Consider the following 20,798-nt stretch of genomic DNA (forward strand, 5'->3'; position numbering starts at 1 on the left):
TTTTTTTTTTTAACCAGAATCCCACTGTGACATCACAAGGAGAGCACATTTTGAAACAGAGCATTTTGCTTTGTGTTGTAAGACTTATGCAGACCACAAACAAAGGACTGGATGGGTTTATTTCACATTTTGTGGGTCAGTAGACACTCAGGTTACCCAAACACATGTTCAGAAACACTGTAGAAGATGATTTTTAATGATATGTCTCCTTTAAAGTTTGTTCTACATCCTTCACCGTCCTCTTTTAAAAACTCCACATTTAATATCTGTCTCTCTGTCGCACACTGACCTTATTTCAACCTCTGACACCCACCACGTGAAACACTGCTGGTGGTCTGCTGACGGCGATGACGTGTGTCGTGACGTCACTGGAGGTGAACTTACTCTGCTAGCCGGATGCTAACAGTCGCAGCAGCACAACAAGAAGCAGAGGACGCCTGTTTTTAAAGTTACAGGAAGTTTAAGGAACGACAGAGTCCCACACATCTCTGGCAGGTCGATGAAATACGAGTAAAACATGGCGTCTCTGAAGCTGACAAGGCTGTCCATCTTTTCCAAGTCAGGTAAGTGGAGCTAGCATGCTAACGTAGCTAACGAAGGTGTGCAGCTGGCAGACTGTAAAACCCTCTAAAACGAACTTTATAAATCAAACTGGATGTTTAATCTGACTTTGTTTACCACGACTGTCTTTAAAGCATCGATACTTTAATGTTAAAACAGCCGGTTTGTTCTGACAACGTGTATACTTCAGCATACACTGACAGCTAGCTCACCTAGCTTCCTTCCTGCTCCTTCTTCTGTAAGTGACGTCATTGTTTTAAAAATGTGACTCTTCACTTTCTGTAGCTTCACCTGAAAGTAACTAACGGGGGAGAAAACTGGACTCATCCGACTCAGCATCCAGGTGGAGGATGGAGTTAGCAGCGGTGAGTTCACCTGCAGGCTGCGTGTCATCACCGGGCATTCAATCAATAAAACTTTATTAGTATATCAACAATAAACAACAACAGTCATCTCAACACACCTGAGCAGGCAATATTTAATAACAAGCAGAACCAGAAACATATTGAACAGAATCTGCTGAGTACAGAAGGAGGTAAATAAACAACAACAACAACAACAAATTAGAGATTTATGACTACACTGTAATAATGTTAAAAGTGTGTGTGTGTGTGTAGATCTAGGTGTGATCAGTCTAATTCAATAAGCTTTATTGGCCTGAATGTGACAATATTGCCAAAGCATATAATAAAAAAATAATACAATAATAATATGAATTAGTTGTTAAAATTCATAAATCAACAGTAACAATAATAATAATAATAATTGAAGACAGACAGATATGGAGTTTTGGGGCCGATATTGATATTAGGGAGAAGAAACATCTGATAGCGATACCTTTCTTAGAGCGATCTTTAATCTGTAAAGATAGATTTAGAATAGAATTACTTTATTCATCCCAAACTGGGAAATTGTTACACATTTATTGTGTTGATGCAGTTATCAAACACTTGTGGAAAGTAACTGTGCATGTGTTTGCATCACCACATGACAGTCTGGAGAGTGATAAAGATTTTTGTAAACCATATAGCGCCCTCTGCTGGTAATAGCCAGAAAGAGAACTGCTAGTGTAATACAATGAAACTCAAATGAAATGCTGTTCAACTGGGTGAATAAATCTACAAATATCGGCGCATATCTGAGATAAAGTTAGCCGATACTGTTAGGCGCTAGATATGCCGATATTATGGGTATGGCTCTAATAATAATGATATTAAAACAAGAGTGATAATCAGATATCTAAAAATAGATCTCAATAGATATAATACTAAACAAATTAAAGACAATAATGTGTAATTTATTACTTCATATTGTGTGTGTGTGTGTGTGTGTGTGTGTGTGTGTCTGTGTCTCTGTGTGTGTGTGTGTGTGTCTGTGTGTGTGTGTGTCTGTGTGTCTGTGTGTCTGTGTATGTAGAATGTATGTGTGTGTGTGTAGGGGGAGAATGGCTGTGTGTGTGTCTGTGTCTGTGTGTGTGTGTGTGTGTGTAGAATGGGTGTGTGTGTGTGTGTGTGTAGGGGGAGAATGGCTGTGTGTGTGTGTGTGTGTGTGTGTGTGTGTGTGTGTGTGTGTGTGTGTGTGTGTGTGTGTGTGTGTGTAAAAATTGTATTTGCAAATTGTATATTTTAACAAAAAGCTGCCGCCAGCAAAAGACTGTTTAAATTGCATAAATACAAAACGTTGCCAACGAAATGACTGCAAATTACCTGCAATCTTTGGTAACTGAAAAAAAGAAATTGCCTAATATTAGGTCCCAATGAGGTGGAATCAAAGTAAAGAAAATCTGGTATTGTGGCAGCCTTAATATACACACACACACACACACACACACACACACACACACACACACACACACACACACACACACACACACACACACACACACACACACACACCTCATGACTCATGCCATTTGACAAAGATGCAATTTAGCAGTGAGCTTTGCGGAGGGGGTAGAGAGACGGGGAAAATACAGATGTGAGAGCGTGTCTCTGGAAGATAAAGATAGAAACCCATTGAAAAGCGCGGGCTGGATTAAGCTTCTGCTTCGGCTGTGAAACGAGTAGAGGGGGGGGGGAGGACGAGAAGCAGGAGAAAGCTCATTGTGGGTCGACGGGCGAGGGAGAGAAAGAAAGGGAGAGAGAGATGGGGGTTTATTTTATTTCATAATATGGTATTTCCAAAGAGCAGCATCACAGCGAGCGCGGGGTGAAGGAGGGCAGAATGCAGCAGAAACAGGATTCTCAGAGCCGAGCCCCGGGCAGCTTTGGGAAGGTAGGAGTGTGTGTGTGTGTTAATGTGTGCATGAAAGTGGACCGTGTGTGTGTGTTGATGCAAGAGTACAGCAGAGAGCTTTTTACAGGTTCTATGAATTTTAGCTTTTGTTTCATGTTGTCGCCGTTATTGTAAACATTCCTACTGCTTAATTTTTCTACCTGTTTATTACCTTCAAATGAAGCTTCAGTGTTTGTCCGTCTGTCCACATATGTGTCTCAAGCTCTTCGCTGCCGGTTTGTCCATGAGGCATGTAACAACAGATAACGTCTAGTCTCACTTTAATTCAAACCAACTGTGTGTGTGTGTGTGTGTGTGTGTGTGTGTGTGTGTGTGTGTGTGTGTGTGTGTGTGTGTGTGTGTGTGTGTGTGTGTGTGTGTGTGTGTGTGTGTGTGTGTGTGTGTGTGTGTGTGTGTGTGTGTGTGTGTGTGTGTGTGTGTGTGTGTGTGTGTGTGTGTGTAAACTGTCTCTACACATCTCCATCATCTTCTCTTGTCCTCCGCTCTGCTCTACAGGCTTGTTTTTATTTTCTAGAAATGTCAAACGAGCAGATTCATATCAAGTCCACCAAATGTCACGATGACATAATGCTCATTATTTTCAGCGTCAGGATTTTTTCATGCAGATATTTGTGTGGATAATGTTCCTGACGAGGTGATCACAGAGTGGGGGAGATGTTAAATCCAGGTTTTGATCCTGAGACTAATTCTTATATTTCTCTGTCTCCCCCTCACTCTTCTCTCTCTCTCTCTCTCTCTCTCTCTGGTCCATCGTCTGTGCTCTCTGTCCGCCATGTCTCCTCTTTTGCTCCCTTTTGTCCTCTCGCCCCTCGTCTCATCTCTCCTCTGTTGTCCTTCTCTCCGCCTCCTCTCGGCGTCCTTCAGGCTCACCCGGCGCTCAAAGCCTTCATGTGCGGCTCTCTCAGCGGCACCTGCTCCACGCTGCTCTTCCAGCCTTTAGATCTGGTCAAGACTCGACTACAGACCCTGCAGAACAACGCCAAGCCGGGGTATGGATGCATGCAAAACAAATGTACACACACACACACACACACACACACACACACACACACACACACACACACACACACACACACACACACACACACACACACACACACACACACACACAGTGTATATCTGATGACATTTCCCCTGCGTGCCATCAAATGCCCTGGTGTTATCTTCTTCCTCTCTGACTTTGATTCAAACACAGCATCCTCTGCAGGCACAGAATGACACACACACACACACACACACACACACACACACACACACACACACACACAGTGACACACACACACACACATGCATGCAGTAGGGTGGGTCAACAATCCCAGGCAGTGTCAGCCTGGATCTGCTGGTGTGACCCATATAGGACAATTAGTCACAGCAGCAGCATCATGTAATCACACTGTTGGGTTGTAATGACTTCCTCTGAGGATTCTGAAAACCCCAAACGGGGGCCCGTTTCTGAAAGAAGGATCAACACACCCTCAGTCTAACCCTGAGCTCTGAGTTGATTTACTCTCAGATGGGAAACTCTGAGTTTCTGGTTCCAGATCAGCTGAACTCGGTGTTCAGCGCAACAACGATAAAAAGCCAACATGAATGGAGCCCCGATTTTACGATTCACCATGGCAACAGGTGACAAAAAAAGAGATCCTCGTACTTTAACCATCTCAAAATATATCAATATCTTCATGCAGACATACGGCGAATATGAACAGGTTTTAAGAAGGAAAAAAAGTAAAACTGCTGCACCTCAGCGGCAAAGGAGAGAGAAGTGGTGTAAGAGAAAACAGCTGCTCGCATCAGTGCGTAATGAAGTCTCTTCATTTAGTATTTAATCAGAATTAGAATATTGCAGGTCAAAACTGGTGGAATTGTATGAAACCTACAATTTATTTTCATTAAGATGCAATCCAGCGGAAGAAAAGCTTGTTTTAAAAAGACTTTAAAACAGCTCAAAATGAAATATAAGAACAAACTATGCTCAGGGTGGTATTTTTATCATTTGACAGCCTATTAAACAAAGTCGGCTACTTCATTCTATTTGAATGTGCATTAACTTTATCCTCAACATAAAGATGTATTCATAGGCTAAATGTCCTCTCACCTTTATCCTGTTTAGTTTGTTAATTAACCCTACTTAAATGAACATCTCCCGACGTTAATGTAGGCTCTAATTCCCTGCGGAGTAATGCAGCCCCTTCATAACGAGGATCGACCAAAAGACGCCATGTTCAACAAAGTAGTTTGTTTTATACGCTGTAGTATTACCAACCTAACATATCATATTAAAACAACCTGGAGTTACCCCTCTTTCTCGGGTTTGAGAAACGGATAACCCAGAGTTTCCCTCATTTCAGGGTTAACTGATTCAGAGTTTGCACTAAACCTTCTTTCAGAAACGGTTCTGTTCTGTGTATTTTTACATTGTTTGTATCTTTAAACTTTTTCCTTAAACACCCTCCTGCAGCGCTCCAAAGGTGGGGATGTTCAAGGTTTTCATCACTGTCATAAGGACGGAGAACTTCTTCAGTCTGTGGAAGGGAGTGTCACCGGTGAGTCTCCGGCCTTTTTTTATAGTTATCTTTGAATACAAGGATACCTGGAGTTATAAACACCTGATGTTGTTCTTTGGTGCGGTCAGAGAGGGAGACCAGCAGCACGTTTATTTTAGGCTAAATGTTTATTTCCTCTCTGCACAGAACATTAGAATCACAAATTTAACCGTTGATTACGTAAAGGTCATGTGCGGTGTTTTATTTTATTTTTTTAAAGATTTTTTTGGGGGGCTTTTTGTGCCTTTAATGGAGAAGTAGGTCAGTGGATAGAGTCAGAAATAAGAGAGAGAGAGAGAGTGGGGAATGACATGCAGGAAAGGAGTCACAGGTGCCATGATTTTCACGTCTTGTAGAGTGAGCATGTTTCAGATAAAGGAGAAGAATATCAGTTCAGATTCTCCTCATGTATATGATGCTACCTCAATTTCAAAATTAGGAAAGATGGGGCGCTGGTGGCGCAGTGGTTGAGGCCCAGGTTCGAATCCAACCTGTGGCTCCTTTCCTGCATGTCAGTCCCCACTCTTTCTCTCTCCCTGATTTCCGACTCTATCCACTGTCCTATCTCTCCAATTAAAGGCACGAAAAGCCCCCAAAAAAATCTTTAAAAAAAAAAGAATAATTAGGAAAGATTTTTTAACTTGTGCCGTGTGAGCTGGGCTTAAGGTTTATCACGATACCAGAGTCACACCTAAAGAGGAACGTCTTCTTCTGCACGCTGTCCAAACTGCACAAATGATCAACGCTAGTTTCTAAAAAGTTGATCATGTATTTGTGCAATTTGGACAGCGTTTTTTTAAACTGTGGCACTTTTCCATACTTCAGATCATTAAGATAACGATGGATGGATTGTGTTTAAAAGCACCATCAGTGTTTCCCGTAAAATGAAGCTGAACCTGAGAGATGGAGTTGATGGCATTGTTTCATAATATGTGATTTTTAAGGGAGTCAGCAGTCTCTCTCTCTTTCTCTCTCTCTTTCTCTCTCTCTCTCTTTCTCTCTCCTCTTTCTCTTTCTCTCTCTTTCTCTCTCCTCTTTCTCTTTCTCTCTCCTCTTTCTCTCTCTCTCTCTTTCCTCTTTCTCTTTCTCTCTTTCTCTCTCCTCTTTCTCTCTCTCTCTCTTTCTCTCTCCTCTTTCTCTTTCTCTCTCTCTCTCTTTCTCTCTCCTCTTTCTCTTTCTCTCTTTCTCTCTCCTCTTTCTCTCTCTCTCTCTTTCTCTCTCCTCTTTCTCTTTCTCTCTCTCTCTCTTTCTCTCTCCTCTTTCTCTTTCTCTCTCTTTCTCTCTCCTCTTTCTCTCTCTCTCTCTTTCTCTCTCCTCTTTCTCTTTCTCTCTCTTTCTCTCTCCTCTTTCTCTCTCCTCTTTCTCTCTCTTTCTCTCTCTCTCTCTTTCTCTCTCCTATTTCTCTCTCTCTCTCCTCTTTCTCTCTCCTCTCTCTCTCTCTCTCTTTCTCTCTCTCTCCCTCTCTCTCCCCCTCTCTCTCTCTCTCCTCTCTTTCTCTCTCTCTCTCTCTCCCTCTTTCTCTCTCTTTCTCTCTCTCTCTCTTTCTCTCTCCTATTTCTCTCTCTCTCCTCTTTCTCTCTCCTCTCTCTCTCTCTCTCTCTTTCTCTCTCTCTCCCTCTCTCTCCCCCTCTCTCTCTCTCTCCTCTCTTTCTCTCTCTCTCTCTCTCCTCTCTCTCTCCCTCTCTCTCTCTCTTTCTCTCTCCTCTCTCTCTCTGTCTCTTTATCTCTCTCCCCCCCTCTCTCTCTCTGTCTCTTTCTCTCTCCTCTCTCTCTCTGTCTCTTTCTCTCTCTCTCTCTCTTTCTCTCTCCTCTCTCTCTCTCCCCCCTTCTCTCCCCCCCTCTCTCGTGCTTGCAGTGACTTTATGGAGTCTAGTCTGAAATATACTTGGGCGACCCTCTCAAGTATTTTGGGAAACGCTGACGTGGTATTGAAAATTGAATCGAATAGATTTTGACATCCTTCACTTCCTCTGTCAGATTAAATAAGTGTTACTTCTCTTTAAGAGCCGGACAGACACTCGGAAAATGTTGTACAGAATAGTGTTGCAGTACCTGAAATCAGTCTTGGTCTCGAGAAAACTTTTTTTAAAGGTCTCGGAATCGGAATCAAAATCATTTTGACTCGGTCTTAGACTGGGTGGACTTTATTATGAAACCAAACAAATAGCTTCCCATCCTTATAAAGCTTAAAATGATTTAGTTCTCTAATGCATGAAATATTAAATCCTGTTTTTAAGTTTTATTTAAAGGTGATAAGACTGTAATAAGACTTTGAATCATCACATTAAGCTGAAATTAGAGATATGTGTGGTTCTTGTGTTTTTCTCTCACAGTCGTTTGTGCGCTGCATCCCCGGGGTGGGGATCTACTTCAGCACCTTCTACTCCCTGAAGCAGCACTTCTTCCTGGACCGGGCACCCAACGCCGGGGAGGCCGTTCTGCTCGGAGCGGGCGCCAGAACCGTGGCCGGCGTCTCCATGCTGCCGTTCACTGTCATCAAGACCCGCTTTGAGGTGAGCCTGACTTTCTTTACACACATTTGTTTTCAGTATATTGAGGATAAATGTGTTGAGGACTAAAACCTGCACACATCGACGATAACTTTGTAGAATAATCACCACAAAAGGAGCATTTAAACCAAAGTATGTAGCTTTGTGTTTCGAGGTGAACCATGTTTGATGGCGTTTCAGAGCGGCTGTTACAACTACGTGAGCGTGGCCGGCGCCCTGAGGAGCGTGTACGAGACGGAGGGACTCAGGGCTCTGTTCTCGGGCCTGACCGCAACGCTGCTCCGGGACGCTCCGTTCTCCGGCATCTACGTCATGTTCTACAGCCAGGCCAAGAAGACGCTGCCTCAAGGTGAGAGACGCACCCACCTCAGCCAATCACAGCTGAGATCATCAAAATGTACAGGAAGCTTTTTTTAATTTATGACACGATCAAATATTGAATAATTATCAGGAATTTAACCCTTTAAATGCCAGTTTGATTACATGATTCTGGCATTTAAAGGGTTAAATTCCTGATAATTATTCAATATTTGATATTTTTGAGCAGGGCTGAAGTTGTTTAAGAGATTTATGTAAAAAGAAATATGAATCTCTTCTATTTTTATAACAGTTTTTTGTAAATTGGACATTTTCGCCCTCCAATGTCCAAACAGGGAACTACATTTTAAATCTGACGCCACACAAAAACTAACAATGCATCAAAGTCAATATTTTTACTGATGACTGATTTTAAAAAATCCCCCAACCACCAAATATTTTTTATATGGAAAATAACTAATTTTTGTGTTTTTTTTTCATAAATAACAACAGTGACATCATGTGATCAAACTGGCATTTAAAGGGTTAAATTCCTAAAAAATATTGGATGTTTGGTAGTTTTGAGCAGAGCTGAAGTTGTTTAAGAGATTTATGCAGAAAAAAGTAGAAAAAAAAATCAATCTGTTCTATTTTTATATCAGTTTTTTGGAAATGGACATTTTTGTCCTTGTGACTTAAGAGGGTAGAAAATTAAACTGATGACTGAGGGTTAAACACATCGATTGAGAGGTCAAAGGTTAGGCTACATGTGACCAAAACAAAAGATGAGGAGAATACAAAATGCTTCAGCACTGTCTGAAATGTTGTCAAATTCTGCGGCACCTCCCCCCGGTGACCAAACGGGCATCGAGGTCGTCTTTACACAACGAACAGGTGAATACTTGATTCCTGGTTTCCATTCTCTCAGAGGTCGCTTCGTCGGCCTACGCCCCGCTGGTCAACTTCGGCTGTGGGATGGTTGCCGGCGTCATGGCGTCGTTGGTCACACAGCCTGCAGACGTGGTGAAGACCCACATTCAGATCAGCCCGTCCCACTGGAGCATGGCGGACGCTATCCGCTACATCCACAAGGTGAGTGTTGATTCCACGCCGCATGTGATGCTCGTTGTAACATTCAAAAACAAATCTAACCCCTCTCTGTCCTCGCTCGCCCTCAGGAGAACGGCATGGCTGGGTTTTTTCGCGGGGCCGTACCCAGGTCTCTGCGACGCACTCTCATGGCCGCCATGGCTTGGACTGTCTACGAACAGCTGATGGCTCGAATGGGCCTCAAATCCTGAAGAGCCGCGACGAGACCGAGACCGGATACGTCTGAGTTTGTGACTGACAGAAGTTTCTCACTGGAAGTCCTGAAAGTGAAAGTGAACAAGGGGCAGCAAAACCAAGAACTTAGAAAAGAGGAACCAGGTGGATAAATGTCTGAGTGGAGAGAGTAAGGATGCTGTGTGTGTCCGTGTGTGTGTCCGTGTGTGTGTGTGTGTGTGTGTGTGTGTGTTGGTATTTAAATGTTTGTGTGCGTGAGTTTGCACCTGACACACTCTTATGTAAATCTTGGATTGGAGTGACGCTCCCTGCTGTGAAGTGATCTCATTCCTCCTCTCGTTTTTACATTTGGACGCTCTGACGTGTATCCAGCACTTAAAAAAAGGCTTTTCCCAGAGGGCCTGTAACCGTGACAACCCTGAGTTTTTTTTTTTTTTTATTTATTTTTTTTTTTTAAATGCTGTGAAGAGAAATGGGACATTCTCCGAGCTGGTGTCCCGTCTGCTGAGGTAACCAAAAGGAGCTCTGCACATATTTATGATACGTGCTTTGGATTGAGCGATCTTTTCTTTAATGCCAACAACAAGCAGACTTTATTGTTTTCAGGCTCCGACAATCATGAGTGCTCACAGAGCGGCATTGTGGGTAGACAAAATCACAATAAAGCTGTTGTTGCCGTGCTAACTATGCTAATATAAAGTTTTTATGAAACTGGAGCAAGTTTAACTCTGCACAAGCTCAACCAGATGTTCTTCTATTTGTGTTTCTATCGCTGTAAGGTCAGGGGGGTGTACTACGAAGCAGGTTTTTTGGGTTGTCAAGGTAACGTCAGGGTTAACTCTGGGCAACCGGTATGAAACTCTGCCTTCTGACGGGACGGGGCGCAGATGGGTCACGGGTTTGAATCCCACCTGCAGCTCCTCTCCCACATGTCATCTCTGACTCTCCCTCTCCCTCTCTCTCTCTCTCTCTCTCTCTCTCTCTCGTGCTTATTATCTACTCTATCCACTTTTCTTTCAAAATAAAGGCATGAATCGCCCCAAAATCTATTAATTAAACTGCCTTCTGATGGGGCACAGATGGCCTAGCGATTAGATCGTGCCCCATGTTACAGAGGATAAAATCCTCTAAGCGATCGACCCGGGTTTGAATCTGACCTGCAGCCAGTGTCTTTTTAAATGGCCGTAGTTTTTAAAAACATTTTTAATACCTTTTAATTCAGTCGCTCATTAAATGAACAGATTATATCGTTTTAAAACATGCACTCTTAAAAAGTGTTATTACTATTTTAACAACCGTAGTTCATTATCCTGTACGCTTACAGGAAGCTGACTCCGCCTCTGATTTGTGAGCACGCTCATTAAGCTCCGAGTTAACTGACCACGTTGATAACCAGCTGTGTGATCTCATTTGTCAGCGTTGGTGAAGCCAGGTGACCAGGGTTTGTTGAACTTGCTTCATACTATACCCCCCGGGAGTTTTTATGAGTTATGTCTTTTAAAGGCCTTTTTTAAAATAAAAAAAAATGTACGATGTCAAAAACAGCGATGCCACGTTCATTAGTTCCTGTGTTTTTGTAAGCACCTTACAACTTAACCAGTGTTCTACACATTCATCTTACTAACAGGGTGACATGCTGTCTTTGAGTTACCGCCTGTGATTTATTTAGAAGACTGTCGGTATGGCTCACCCAACGTTTACCTTGTTTTAGAATGATTCTCCTGTGTTTATAAAAAGTTTTACTGAGTCATTATTGACACTGGATGAATCTCAAAAGCTGCTTGTAAATATTGAAGAAGAAAAAAACAGAAGTGCTCCATTTGGTGTAGATTGTATTTATTTTTTGGAGTTATATTGATAATAGTTATAATAAAAGAAAGTATTCATAGAGTAAATACCAAACACAAGATCTCAGTAGCAGTGAAGCTTTAAAGGAGCAATATGTAACTCTGACACCTAGTGGTTAAAATGGGTACTGCAGTCTAAATTCTAAACATAGTAGAGAGCTGTCTCCCCCCGCCCCCTCCTCTCTAGAGTCCATGCTCACACAGGTCACCATGTGGTGGACTCTGAAGCTTCAGTGTTTATCCAGCTCTGCATGGGTCTGTAAACCTTTCTGTGTTCTAACCTCTCTCCATTTTTCAAAAGCATCTCCAATATTGATCCTAGTTTGAGCACGTTTCTGCTCGTGGAGCTTATTAGAAACATGCAGAGGCTTTTTAGGTCGGGTACAATCACTTCTATCTGAACCACTTCTCTTGCCCGCTTCCATCGCTGCAACACCTGTTGACCTGATAACTGCTCTCATATCTAACAAACCGAGGGGCATCCAAAACGGCCGTGGGGTGGGGGGGGGGGGGTTGCCTTAAAACCGCCTACCTTTTCTGGTCCAAACAAATCCAGAGCATTCAGGAGCAGAATCTGAAGTTAGAAGGAGGACATACTGGCTGCTGCATTGTTGTCAGAGAAGCCAGCACTTCAACATGTTTCCTTAATGTCTGATCATTTAAGCTCATTTTAAAGTTCAGTAGATATCTTACAGATTGCTCCTTTAAAGACGTTAATGTCTGAAGAGAAACGTCTCGTTGTCTGAAGTAAACACTATGAGGACAGTGTGCTCTCTAAAATGTGATTTGTGTTATAATGGAAGGTTTTGTTCCAAGAGGATAACTTGAGTTTGTTTCTAAACGCCTCAGTGTTTATGGTGAAACACAAACTGTGTCTAACTGTGCCCTACATGTACACGTGCCATAAATCACACCTGGAAGTCTCTTCACCCAAACACCACTCCTGTAGTCGTTGCTCCTGTGTTACTGCGACTTTATATTGTATGTGCTCATTGTTATTGTAGGTATTCGGTCTGTTCAGGTGTTTGCTCAGACGGATGCTGTTCCTGTTCCCGCCTGGTTTTTAATGTCAATAAAGTTTCTCATTTAAAAAAAAACTAATCTCATTTTGACTTTTTGAATGAATTCAAATTCAGATTAGGTTTTGATTTATTTCTGTTTCTTGATACCAGATTTTCCCTTCATGACATCACAAAGGGCAGTAGCCCCTCCCCCAGGTGGGTGACACTCCCACAGCTAGGTGTTTGTTCTGCCCTCTGAGTCTGCCTTCTCACCGTAAACAATAGAACATGCAGCGAGAAAGACAGAGACACCCAAGTCCTTCCAGAGAGGGGGCGTGGTCAGACACAGCTCATTTACATATTTAAAGGTACAGACACAGAAACAGCCTGTTCTGAGAAGGGCTGAAATAGAGGGGTTTATAGGCATGACCGAATATAAGAAGAAGAAGTAGACTTTTGGACTTTTAAGTAACTTTATTTAAGCAATATTCCAGGAAATCCTTAAATACTTATTTCAAATGATGCATAAATAACCTCACAAAAACACAAAAAAAAAAACATCATTCTAAAAATGTAAAACCAAAGAGCCATCCTCACCCAGTGAGCACAAAACCTGCCTAACAGCCCACACAGCTTTGAACCAATTTATTTATTCCTGTCACTATCACTTTATTATTCCTGTGAGGGGAAATTCATTTTTTACAATCTTTAGCAACTACTCTTCCTGGGGTCCACTCATACAAACATGAATTTTATAATCCACACAAATGAAATTATTAAAAGTCCCAGACGCAGCAGAAAAAGACAAAAATAGAATAAATGACAGCACACTAACAGGCAAAGTACAAATCAAAAACACCAAGATGAACCTATTGCAAGTCAAAAAGGAAATCTCTCATATGTTCACGTTATATCTATGCAATCAATAAAATACAGTGTTGGACAAATCTTATAATTATTGTTCCTACTTAAAACAATGCAGAGTAAAGGCCCTGACACACCAAGGAGATCGTCGGCAAAATCTGATGGAAGATCATTCCACATCTTCATGCCTCGATACATAACAGTACGTTGTCTTACGTTAGTGTTTGAGGGTGGAAGTGTAAAACAACTTCTTGAAGCATGCCTTGTGTTAAAATCATGACCATTACAGCTAAAAAAAACAATTGACTAAACAAAATATTTGGCATTTTAGACGTTGAAATGTTACTAAAAAAGCAAAGAAGCAAAGTTAACATCAAAAACCTGCTCACTCATGATGAACAAGAGCGTAGCGCCTGCTGCAGTTCAGAGAGCTTATTGGATAACGAGCCAAAATGCCCTTCTCTGCCCCGGTGCTTTTATTGTGAAGTGCTGCGTCACCTACATGAATTTCTGGAGTGATGCTCGAGTGAAGACGGTGATGATATGTCAAAAAAGTTTCTGTTAATTGTAGCTTTTCATACAGACACGTGTGTAATTTTAAGATTTCTAATTCATCATCTTAAGAACTCAGATCTATTGACATGGCGAAAATCTGATGGTTTCGTTTTTTTTCTATAATTTTTTTTTTTTTTTACGAATGAATGGAAGTTAAAACAAATTATTCACTCTGTTAAAACATCGATAACATGACAGATTCAATAGCAGATGAAGTGGAGTTTTTCCACACAGTCCCAGTTCTCCCAGTGTCCCTCTTTGGTTAGAGCTCCGCAGCGTTTCCTGAGAGGACACTGGTGCTCCTGGTCTCCTTTGCCCCAGGCCTCGTACACTAGAGGGTCACCGTCCACCCACAGCCAGCGATCACCAAGGAAACGCAGGCCGATCCACACCCGCTCGGTGATGTCTTTGTGCTGGATCTCGCTCAGGGCCAGGCGCCGCTCGGTCTCAGAGTTCAGGCTGGTGAGGTCAGTGTGAGTCTCTCTGCAGTTCCTCTCAGGTCTTCTTCACCTCATCCACCATCAGGTTGAAGCAGAAAAAGTGACCTTCTGCATCTGATCTGACACCATACGACCATTTTCTGTCAGATTGCCAGCAAGCCACAGCAAGTTTCTCACAGTACTCAGGTTCTCCATCAGCCCACGGTATGTTTGTTTTGCGAGTTCTTCTCCAGTCCACCTCCACATTTGTTCCTGGTCTCTGTAGAGACCGATCCAGAACATTGTTCTCATCTCCACTGTTGCATTTTTCAGTCTCTCTCTATCCAACTGTGTAGAGAAAGGGGAAAGATCAGTGTAATGATCTCTGCAGTAGTTTCGAGCTTCTTGCCAATGCTTTGGAATATCCACATATACGTGCTTTCCAAACTGTGCTGACACAGTAAAACCTGGTACACACTACACGATTTTTAAAATCTTAAAGGATTTTGATAACGTGAGAGACCCCACACACGACAACAATCCTGACCGATTAACAGTTCAGATCGCATAGTGTGTGGAGTGCAACGAGACAATCAACTCGGCACACCACAAACTAAACGATTAATTCGCCGACAACCAGAGTCCAACTATCACAAAGTGTAATCTTGCGCAGTCAGACACGATTTAAAAGTAAACAAACATGACGGGGCAAGCTAAATGTGGCTAGCTGTTAGCGTGTACATCCAACACAGTAAACATTTTGGTCAAACTCCTTTCCTCATCAGTTGGATTGCGGTTTGTTTTACAGGACACGTTGTAATATAACTCATGTTGTTGCCACAAATCAACAAGTTGGTCCTGAATTCATGACATCCATTTAACTTTATGCTTCACGATTGCTGTTGTCGCCATGGTAATGTTTGTTGTGCTTCCTGCTTCACTATTGGCTATTGTTCTGTTCCACGTGACAATTTACAGAGTCCGTGCTCGGCCGTCCTCGGTGTTCTCCCCACACCGCAGGATTTCCGATCGTAAATATTGAACACATTTAAGCTCCCTCCTCTGTTGCCTCCTCATATGTATGCTAGTGTACGTCTGTGATGTCACTGAGGTCACCTTCACTCACATCCTCAACTTTGCTTTGCAAATTTATTTTCATTTCACCTTGATCTAGTTAATGTGATGCACCTGCTGTTGGAACTCAACACTTTATCCTCTCAATATGAAAGAAGTGATTGGATTGATTGTCAAGACATTTTCAAAGTGTAAAAGTTAAAAACAATATAGATTAGTTTTGCCCCGGGCTGCACAGTGGTGCAGTGGTTAGAGCTATTGCCTCAAAGCAAGGCCTCATCTGCTGACAGGAGCCTCTCTGTGTGGAGTCTGCATGTTCTCCCCGTGCATGTGTGGGTTCTCTCCGAGTACTCTGGATTCCTCCTACAGTCCAAAGACATGCTCGTTATGTTAACTGGAAACTCTACTTTACCCATAGTGTGAATGTGAGTGTGTCTAGGAAAAGCGGTATAGATAATACACCCAGTCAAATTCCTTGTATGTGTAACTGTACTTGGCAATAAATCCCGATTTGATTCTGATTCTGATAATGGATGGATAGTTTTTCCCTTCTGAGATTGGATTCCTCCTGATAGCAGGCCACTTCCCATGACTTTCTGAATATTATAAGGCATTTTTGTTATTAATTCATTTGTGCTTTCTAATTCTTAACGACCTGCTCCTCACAATTAAGTTTTTAACAGGCGCAACCCGCATACTCAACTCTGCTGCTTTTCCTACAAATACATGTTCCTTACAAATGAGGCACCATTCAAAAGGGAAATAAACAGGCTTTCCAACAGTATAAGATGTATTGCCAAGAAGCATTGTTACAACAAAGGAATAATCTACCAAACACAGATTTCAGAACTTTTTGTGCCATGTTGTAAAGCTTTGTTCTGCACCTTGCAACTAAAAACCGTGTGCTGCATTCACAAATCAGCTCATCCCGACTCCTTGCAGGTAAAAAGTCGGGGTTCAGTCGGGGTGAAATATTTGGACCTTTGTGTTCTCACATGCGGATCAACTCAAGGAGTTTTGTGCATGAGTGGAAACATCATTAATGATGTAGTTTCGAGACCCAGGATGGTTTCAACAGAGTCACAGGTGGCGGCAACGTGATGGGATTAATGAGCCGTGCTTGACTTCCAAAAGTAAAATGAACCATGAGGCTGGACTTCCTAACTTTGCAAGTCTCCTACTGAAGTCAGTGAAGCCATCGAGTACTTCCCTGTACAGTTTTGCTTAGGAAAGCTTCTATTTCCATTTGACCTTCATAGGTAAAGAAAGTCTGATGTTTTTCTTCATATGCTAACAGGTCATGTTGAGGGCCCTACAGACACACCTGATATGAAAAACCCATCTGTGTTTGTGTCTCCTGTGTCTGGAGGATATCTGGAGAAGAAGAAATAATACATGCTGTGCAAATACATCAAAACCTGACTTTGACCAGGGGCCTGTACTACGAAGCAGGGTTTGGGGATAGTGAGGTCACTTTAGGGTTAACCCTTGGTTTTCAGTTCTACAAAGGTCGTCCACTTCTTACCTGGTTATGTTGCCTATGCTTCACAACTAACCTGCTCCGGAGCAGATTATGTTGGAGATTAGAGATCAACCTGTGAAAATCTCTCCACACTGATTTATCAGATCCCTTCCCTCACAAATTTCCCCCATGGGGGATCAATAAAGTTTATCTTTATCTTTGATCGTGGAGCTCCTGGAGCTGATCGAGAAGGGGGGAGGAGTGTGAGAGACCCTTCATATGTCCCATGTAATAACATTACAGTCCGTTAAGTTAATGATTACTTTTTTTTACTGATATCATTCTTCATCCTTCAAAAGAGACAAAAAAAAAACACAGGAGCATTTTAGTTGTGTTTTTAAGATGTAAAATTACAAATATACTACTTATGGCTCTCTATGCCCTCTGCTGCTTCGTGTCCTACCCCTCTGGGCGATCTTTAAGAATGTCGTGGAAGGGAGAAGTGTCCAAAGCGCAGTTTATCCACAGGGGTACCCCAAGGGTCAATGCTTGGTCCCCTTCTCTTCTCCATATACACAAGCTCACTTGGTTCAATAATCCGCTCTCAAGGCATCTCATACCACTGCTATGCTGACGATACCCCGCTCTTCCTGTCATTCCCGCCAGACGATGTTACAGTCTCTGCAAGAATTTCGTCACGCCTTGCTGATATCTCTAAATGGATGAATGAACGCCACCTTCAACTCAATATTTCAAAGACTGAGCTCCTTGTCATCCCAGCCAGTCCCTCTATGCAACCACAGATCAATATCCAGCTTGGAACAACCAAACTCATGCCCATAAAGTCTGCCCGGAACCTGGGTGTCATGATTGATGACCAGCTAACTTTTAAGGTTCAAGTAGCCTCGACTGCCCGGTCATGTCGATTTGCCCTGTACAACATCAGGAAGATCAGACCTTACCTGTCAGAACACGCTACACAGCTCCTGGTACAGGCTCTTGTGATATTACGCATCGACTATTGCAACTCTCTACTGGCAGGTCTTCCTACATGTTGAGCCAGGATGTGTGAATATTTTGAGGGAATGCATTCAAACAATCAATCAAACTATCAATCAATCTTTATTTGTATAGCCCCAAGTTGTACATTTCCCCATTGTGGGATAAATAAAGGATTATCTTATCTTATCTTATCTTAAGTTATAACAAATTTTATCTCAAGACACATTACAAAGAGCAAATAAAATACATTACTCATTGCTATATTATCTACAAAGACCCAACATCAATCCATCATGATTTCTGTTTTTAATAGACAAACATGCCCCATTTTGCAAATTCAGGGTTAAAGGGCGAAACAACCCCTGGTTTTCAACAGAGATTGGAAATCTACTTAAAGATAGGGATGTTGCCTGGGCCAGGGCTAGGACATCCAAAACCCCAGTGGATTGGCTCCTCTTTCACCAGCTTCGTAATAAATGTATAACCCTAATTAAGAGGACCAAATCAGAGTATTTAATCTCTGAAACCACAAAAAACCTTAATGACGCAAAGAAATTTTGGAAAGTCATAAAATCTTCTTCTGGCCATGTGTCACCCAGTGATGTGCCAGCCCACTTAGTCAAAGAGTCTTGCATCCTGACTGACAAATAAGCCATGCTAAATTGTTTTAATGAACATTTCATTTCAGCTGGCTTTTTATTTGACTCCTTGCGCCCTGATTTGGTAAAATCCAACAAAAATCAGGATAATGCGTCACTGGCATCTGAGGTTGATAATCAACTTATTGTTCATCCTTTTCAATTTATGCCAGTGTCAGCCACTGAGGTGCAGAGAGCATTACAGAAACTGGACTCCAGGAAATCAGCAGGTCCTGATAAACTTGAGCCCTTCCTGCTTCAGTCAGCTTGCTTCACTATTGGCTATTGTTCTGTGCCACGTGACAATTCACAGAGTCCGTGCTCGGCCGTCCTTGGTGTTCTCCCTACACCGCAAGATTTCAAATCGGGGCGGCCCCGATCGTCTTACGAGCAGATCGGGGAGGTTAAAATCACTCCTAACACACCTCCCACCACAGTAGAACCTGGCAAGATAATCTTTGGAACATCAGATAGTCGGGCCTTTGCTGACTTTTGTCGGAAGGGGGGAATCGGGCCTAAAATCGGTCTGATTATCTTGTAGTGTGTACCCCGCTTTATAATCAAAAGCATGCTCAAAACGACAATCTGCATGGTGCTGAATCTTACAGATAATTGTGAGGAAGCGTTCAAAGCCTCTTCTGTTACAGGTGAGGCTCGGGTTCCACTGCGACGGTTCCCTCCTCTGTTGCCTCCTCATATATATGCTAGTGTACGTCTGTGATGTCACTGAGGCCACCTTCACTCACATCCTCAACTTTGCTTTGCAAATTTATTTTCATTTCACCTTGATCTAGTTAATGTGATGCACCTGCTGTTGGAACTCAACACTTTATCCTCTCAACATGAAAGAAGTGATTAGATTGATTGTCAAGACATTTTCAAAGTGTAAAAGTTAAAAACAATATAGATTAGTTTTGCCCCGGGCTGCACAGTGGTGCGGTGGTTAGAGCTGTTGCCTCAAAGCAAGGCCTCATCTGCTGACAGGAGCCTCTTTGTGTGGAGTCTGCATGTTCTCCCCGTGCATGTGTGGGTTCTCTCCGAGTACTCCGGATTCCTCCCACAGTCCAAAGACATGCTCGTTATGTTAACTGGAAACTCTACTTTACCCATAGTGTGAATGTGAGTGTGTCTAGGAAAAGCGATATAGATAATACACCCAGTCAAATTCCTTGTATGTGTAACTGTACTTGGAAATAAAACCAGATTCTGATTCTGATAATGGATGAATAGCTAGTTTTTCCCTTCTGAGGAGAACAAAGAGATTGGATTCCTCCTGATAGCAGGCCACTATAACTTTCTGAATATTATAAGCCGTTTTTGTTATTAATTCATTTGTGGTTTCTAATTCTTAACGACCTGCTCCTCACAATTAATTAATAGTTTCGTGACCCAGGATGGTTTCCACAGAGTCACAGGTGGCGGCAACGTGATGGGATTATTGAGCCGTGCTTGACTTCCAAAAGTAAAATGAACCATGAGGCTGGACTTCCTAACTTTGCAAGTCTCCTACTGAAGTCAGTGAAGCCATCGAGTACTTCCCTGTACAGTTTTGGTTAGGAAAGCTTCTATTTCCATTTGACCTCCATCTGTGTTTGTGTCTCCTGTGTCTGGAGGTTATCTGAAGAAGACTAAATAATGCATGCTGTGTAAATGCATCAAAACTTGACTCTGATCAGGGGCCTGTACTATGAAGCAGGATTTGGGGATAGCGAGGTCACTTTAGGGTTAACCCTAGGTCTTCAATCCTACGAAGGTCGTCCACTTCTTACCTGGTTATACCGCCACGGTAACTTATGCTTCACACCTAACCTGCTCCAGAGCAGATTATGTTGGAGATGAGAGATCAACCTGTGAAAATCTCCGCCCACTGACTTATCAGATCCCTTGATCGTGGAGCTCCCGGAGCTGATCGAGAAAGGGGGAGGAGTGTGAGAGACCCTTCATATGTCCCGTATAATTACGTTACAGTCCGTAAAGTTAATGATTACTTTTTTTTACTGATATCATCCTTCATCCTTCATCCTTCAATAGAGACAAAAAAAAACACAGGAGCATTTTACTTGTTTTTTTAAGATGTAAAATTACAAAAATTTGCAGAGCTGTGATGGCCGAGTGGTTAAGACGTTGGATTCGAAATCCAATGGGATATTCCCGCGCAGGTTCAAATCCTGCTCACAGCGTCATCATCCTACCTTTGATGGATTGGACAAGATGATCCAAATTTGATTCTGACATTTGAGGTCCTTGATGATGTCATAATTTCCAATGAAATCATCCTTGCAGTTCACCAACACAGTCTGCCTCTCAATCATGATAACACAGTGAAGTTATAGCAAGACCAAAGACATGGTGGTGACATGGACATGGACCTTCTCCAACAAGCAGAGGGAACTGGCTGCAGCTGCAATCACCACAATCCATGGGAATCCTGTCGAAGTAGTAG

General features: G+C 42.4%; 1 protein-coding gene and 1 non-coding gene across 3 annotated transcripts; both read left to right on the forward strand.

Moving 5' to 3' along the window:
- The first annotated feature begins 386 nt into the window (after window positions 1-386).
- On the forward strand, window positions 387-11,037 carry slc25a38b (solute carrier family 25 member 38b). Of its 2 annotated transcripts, XM_061062546.1 has the most exons (8): window positions 387-563; window positions 847-926; window positions 3,721-3,845; window positions 5,318-5,402; window positions 7,736-7,915; window positions 8,093-8,261; window positions 9,138-9,301; window positions 9,388-11,037. In XM_061062546.1, exons 2-8 carry the CDS (start codon window positions 912-914, stop codon window positions 9,508-9,510), a joined length of 861 nt encoding a protein of 286 aa, XP_060918529.1. In that variant the 5' UTR covers window positions 387-563; window positions 847-911; the 3' UTR covers window positions 9,511-11,037. The 2 variants fall into 2 exon arrangements, with proteins under 2 accessions (XP_060918529.1, XP_060918521.1); XM_061062538.1 differs by lacking the exons at window positions 387-563; window positions 847-926 and adding an exon at window positions 2,382-2,835.
- A 9,416-nt stretch (window positions 11,038-20,453) lies between these two features.
- On the forward strand, window positions 20,454-20,535 carry trnas-cga (transfer RNA serine (anticodon CGA)). The gene has a single exon. It is a non-coding gene; the product is annotated as a tRNA-Ser (tRNA).
- The last annotated feature ends 263 nt before the right edge of the window (window positions 20,536-20,798 follow it).

This window comes from Labrus mixtus, chromosome 2 (genome assembly GCF_963584025.1).
Source record: "Labrus mixtus chromosome 2, fLabMix1.1, whole genome shotgun sequence".
Lineage (NCBI taxonomy): Eukaryota > Metazoa > Chordata > Actinopteri > Labriformes > Labridae > Labrus > Labrus mixtus.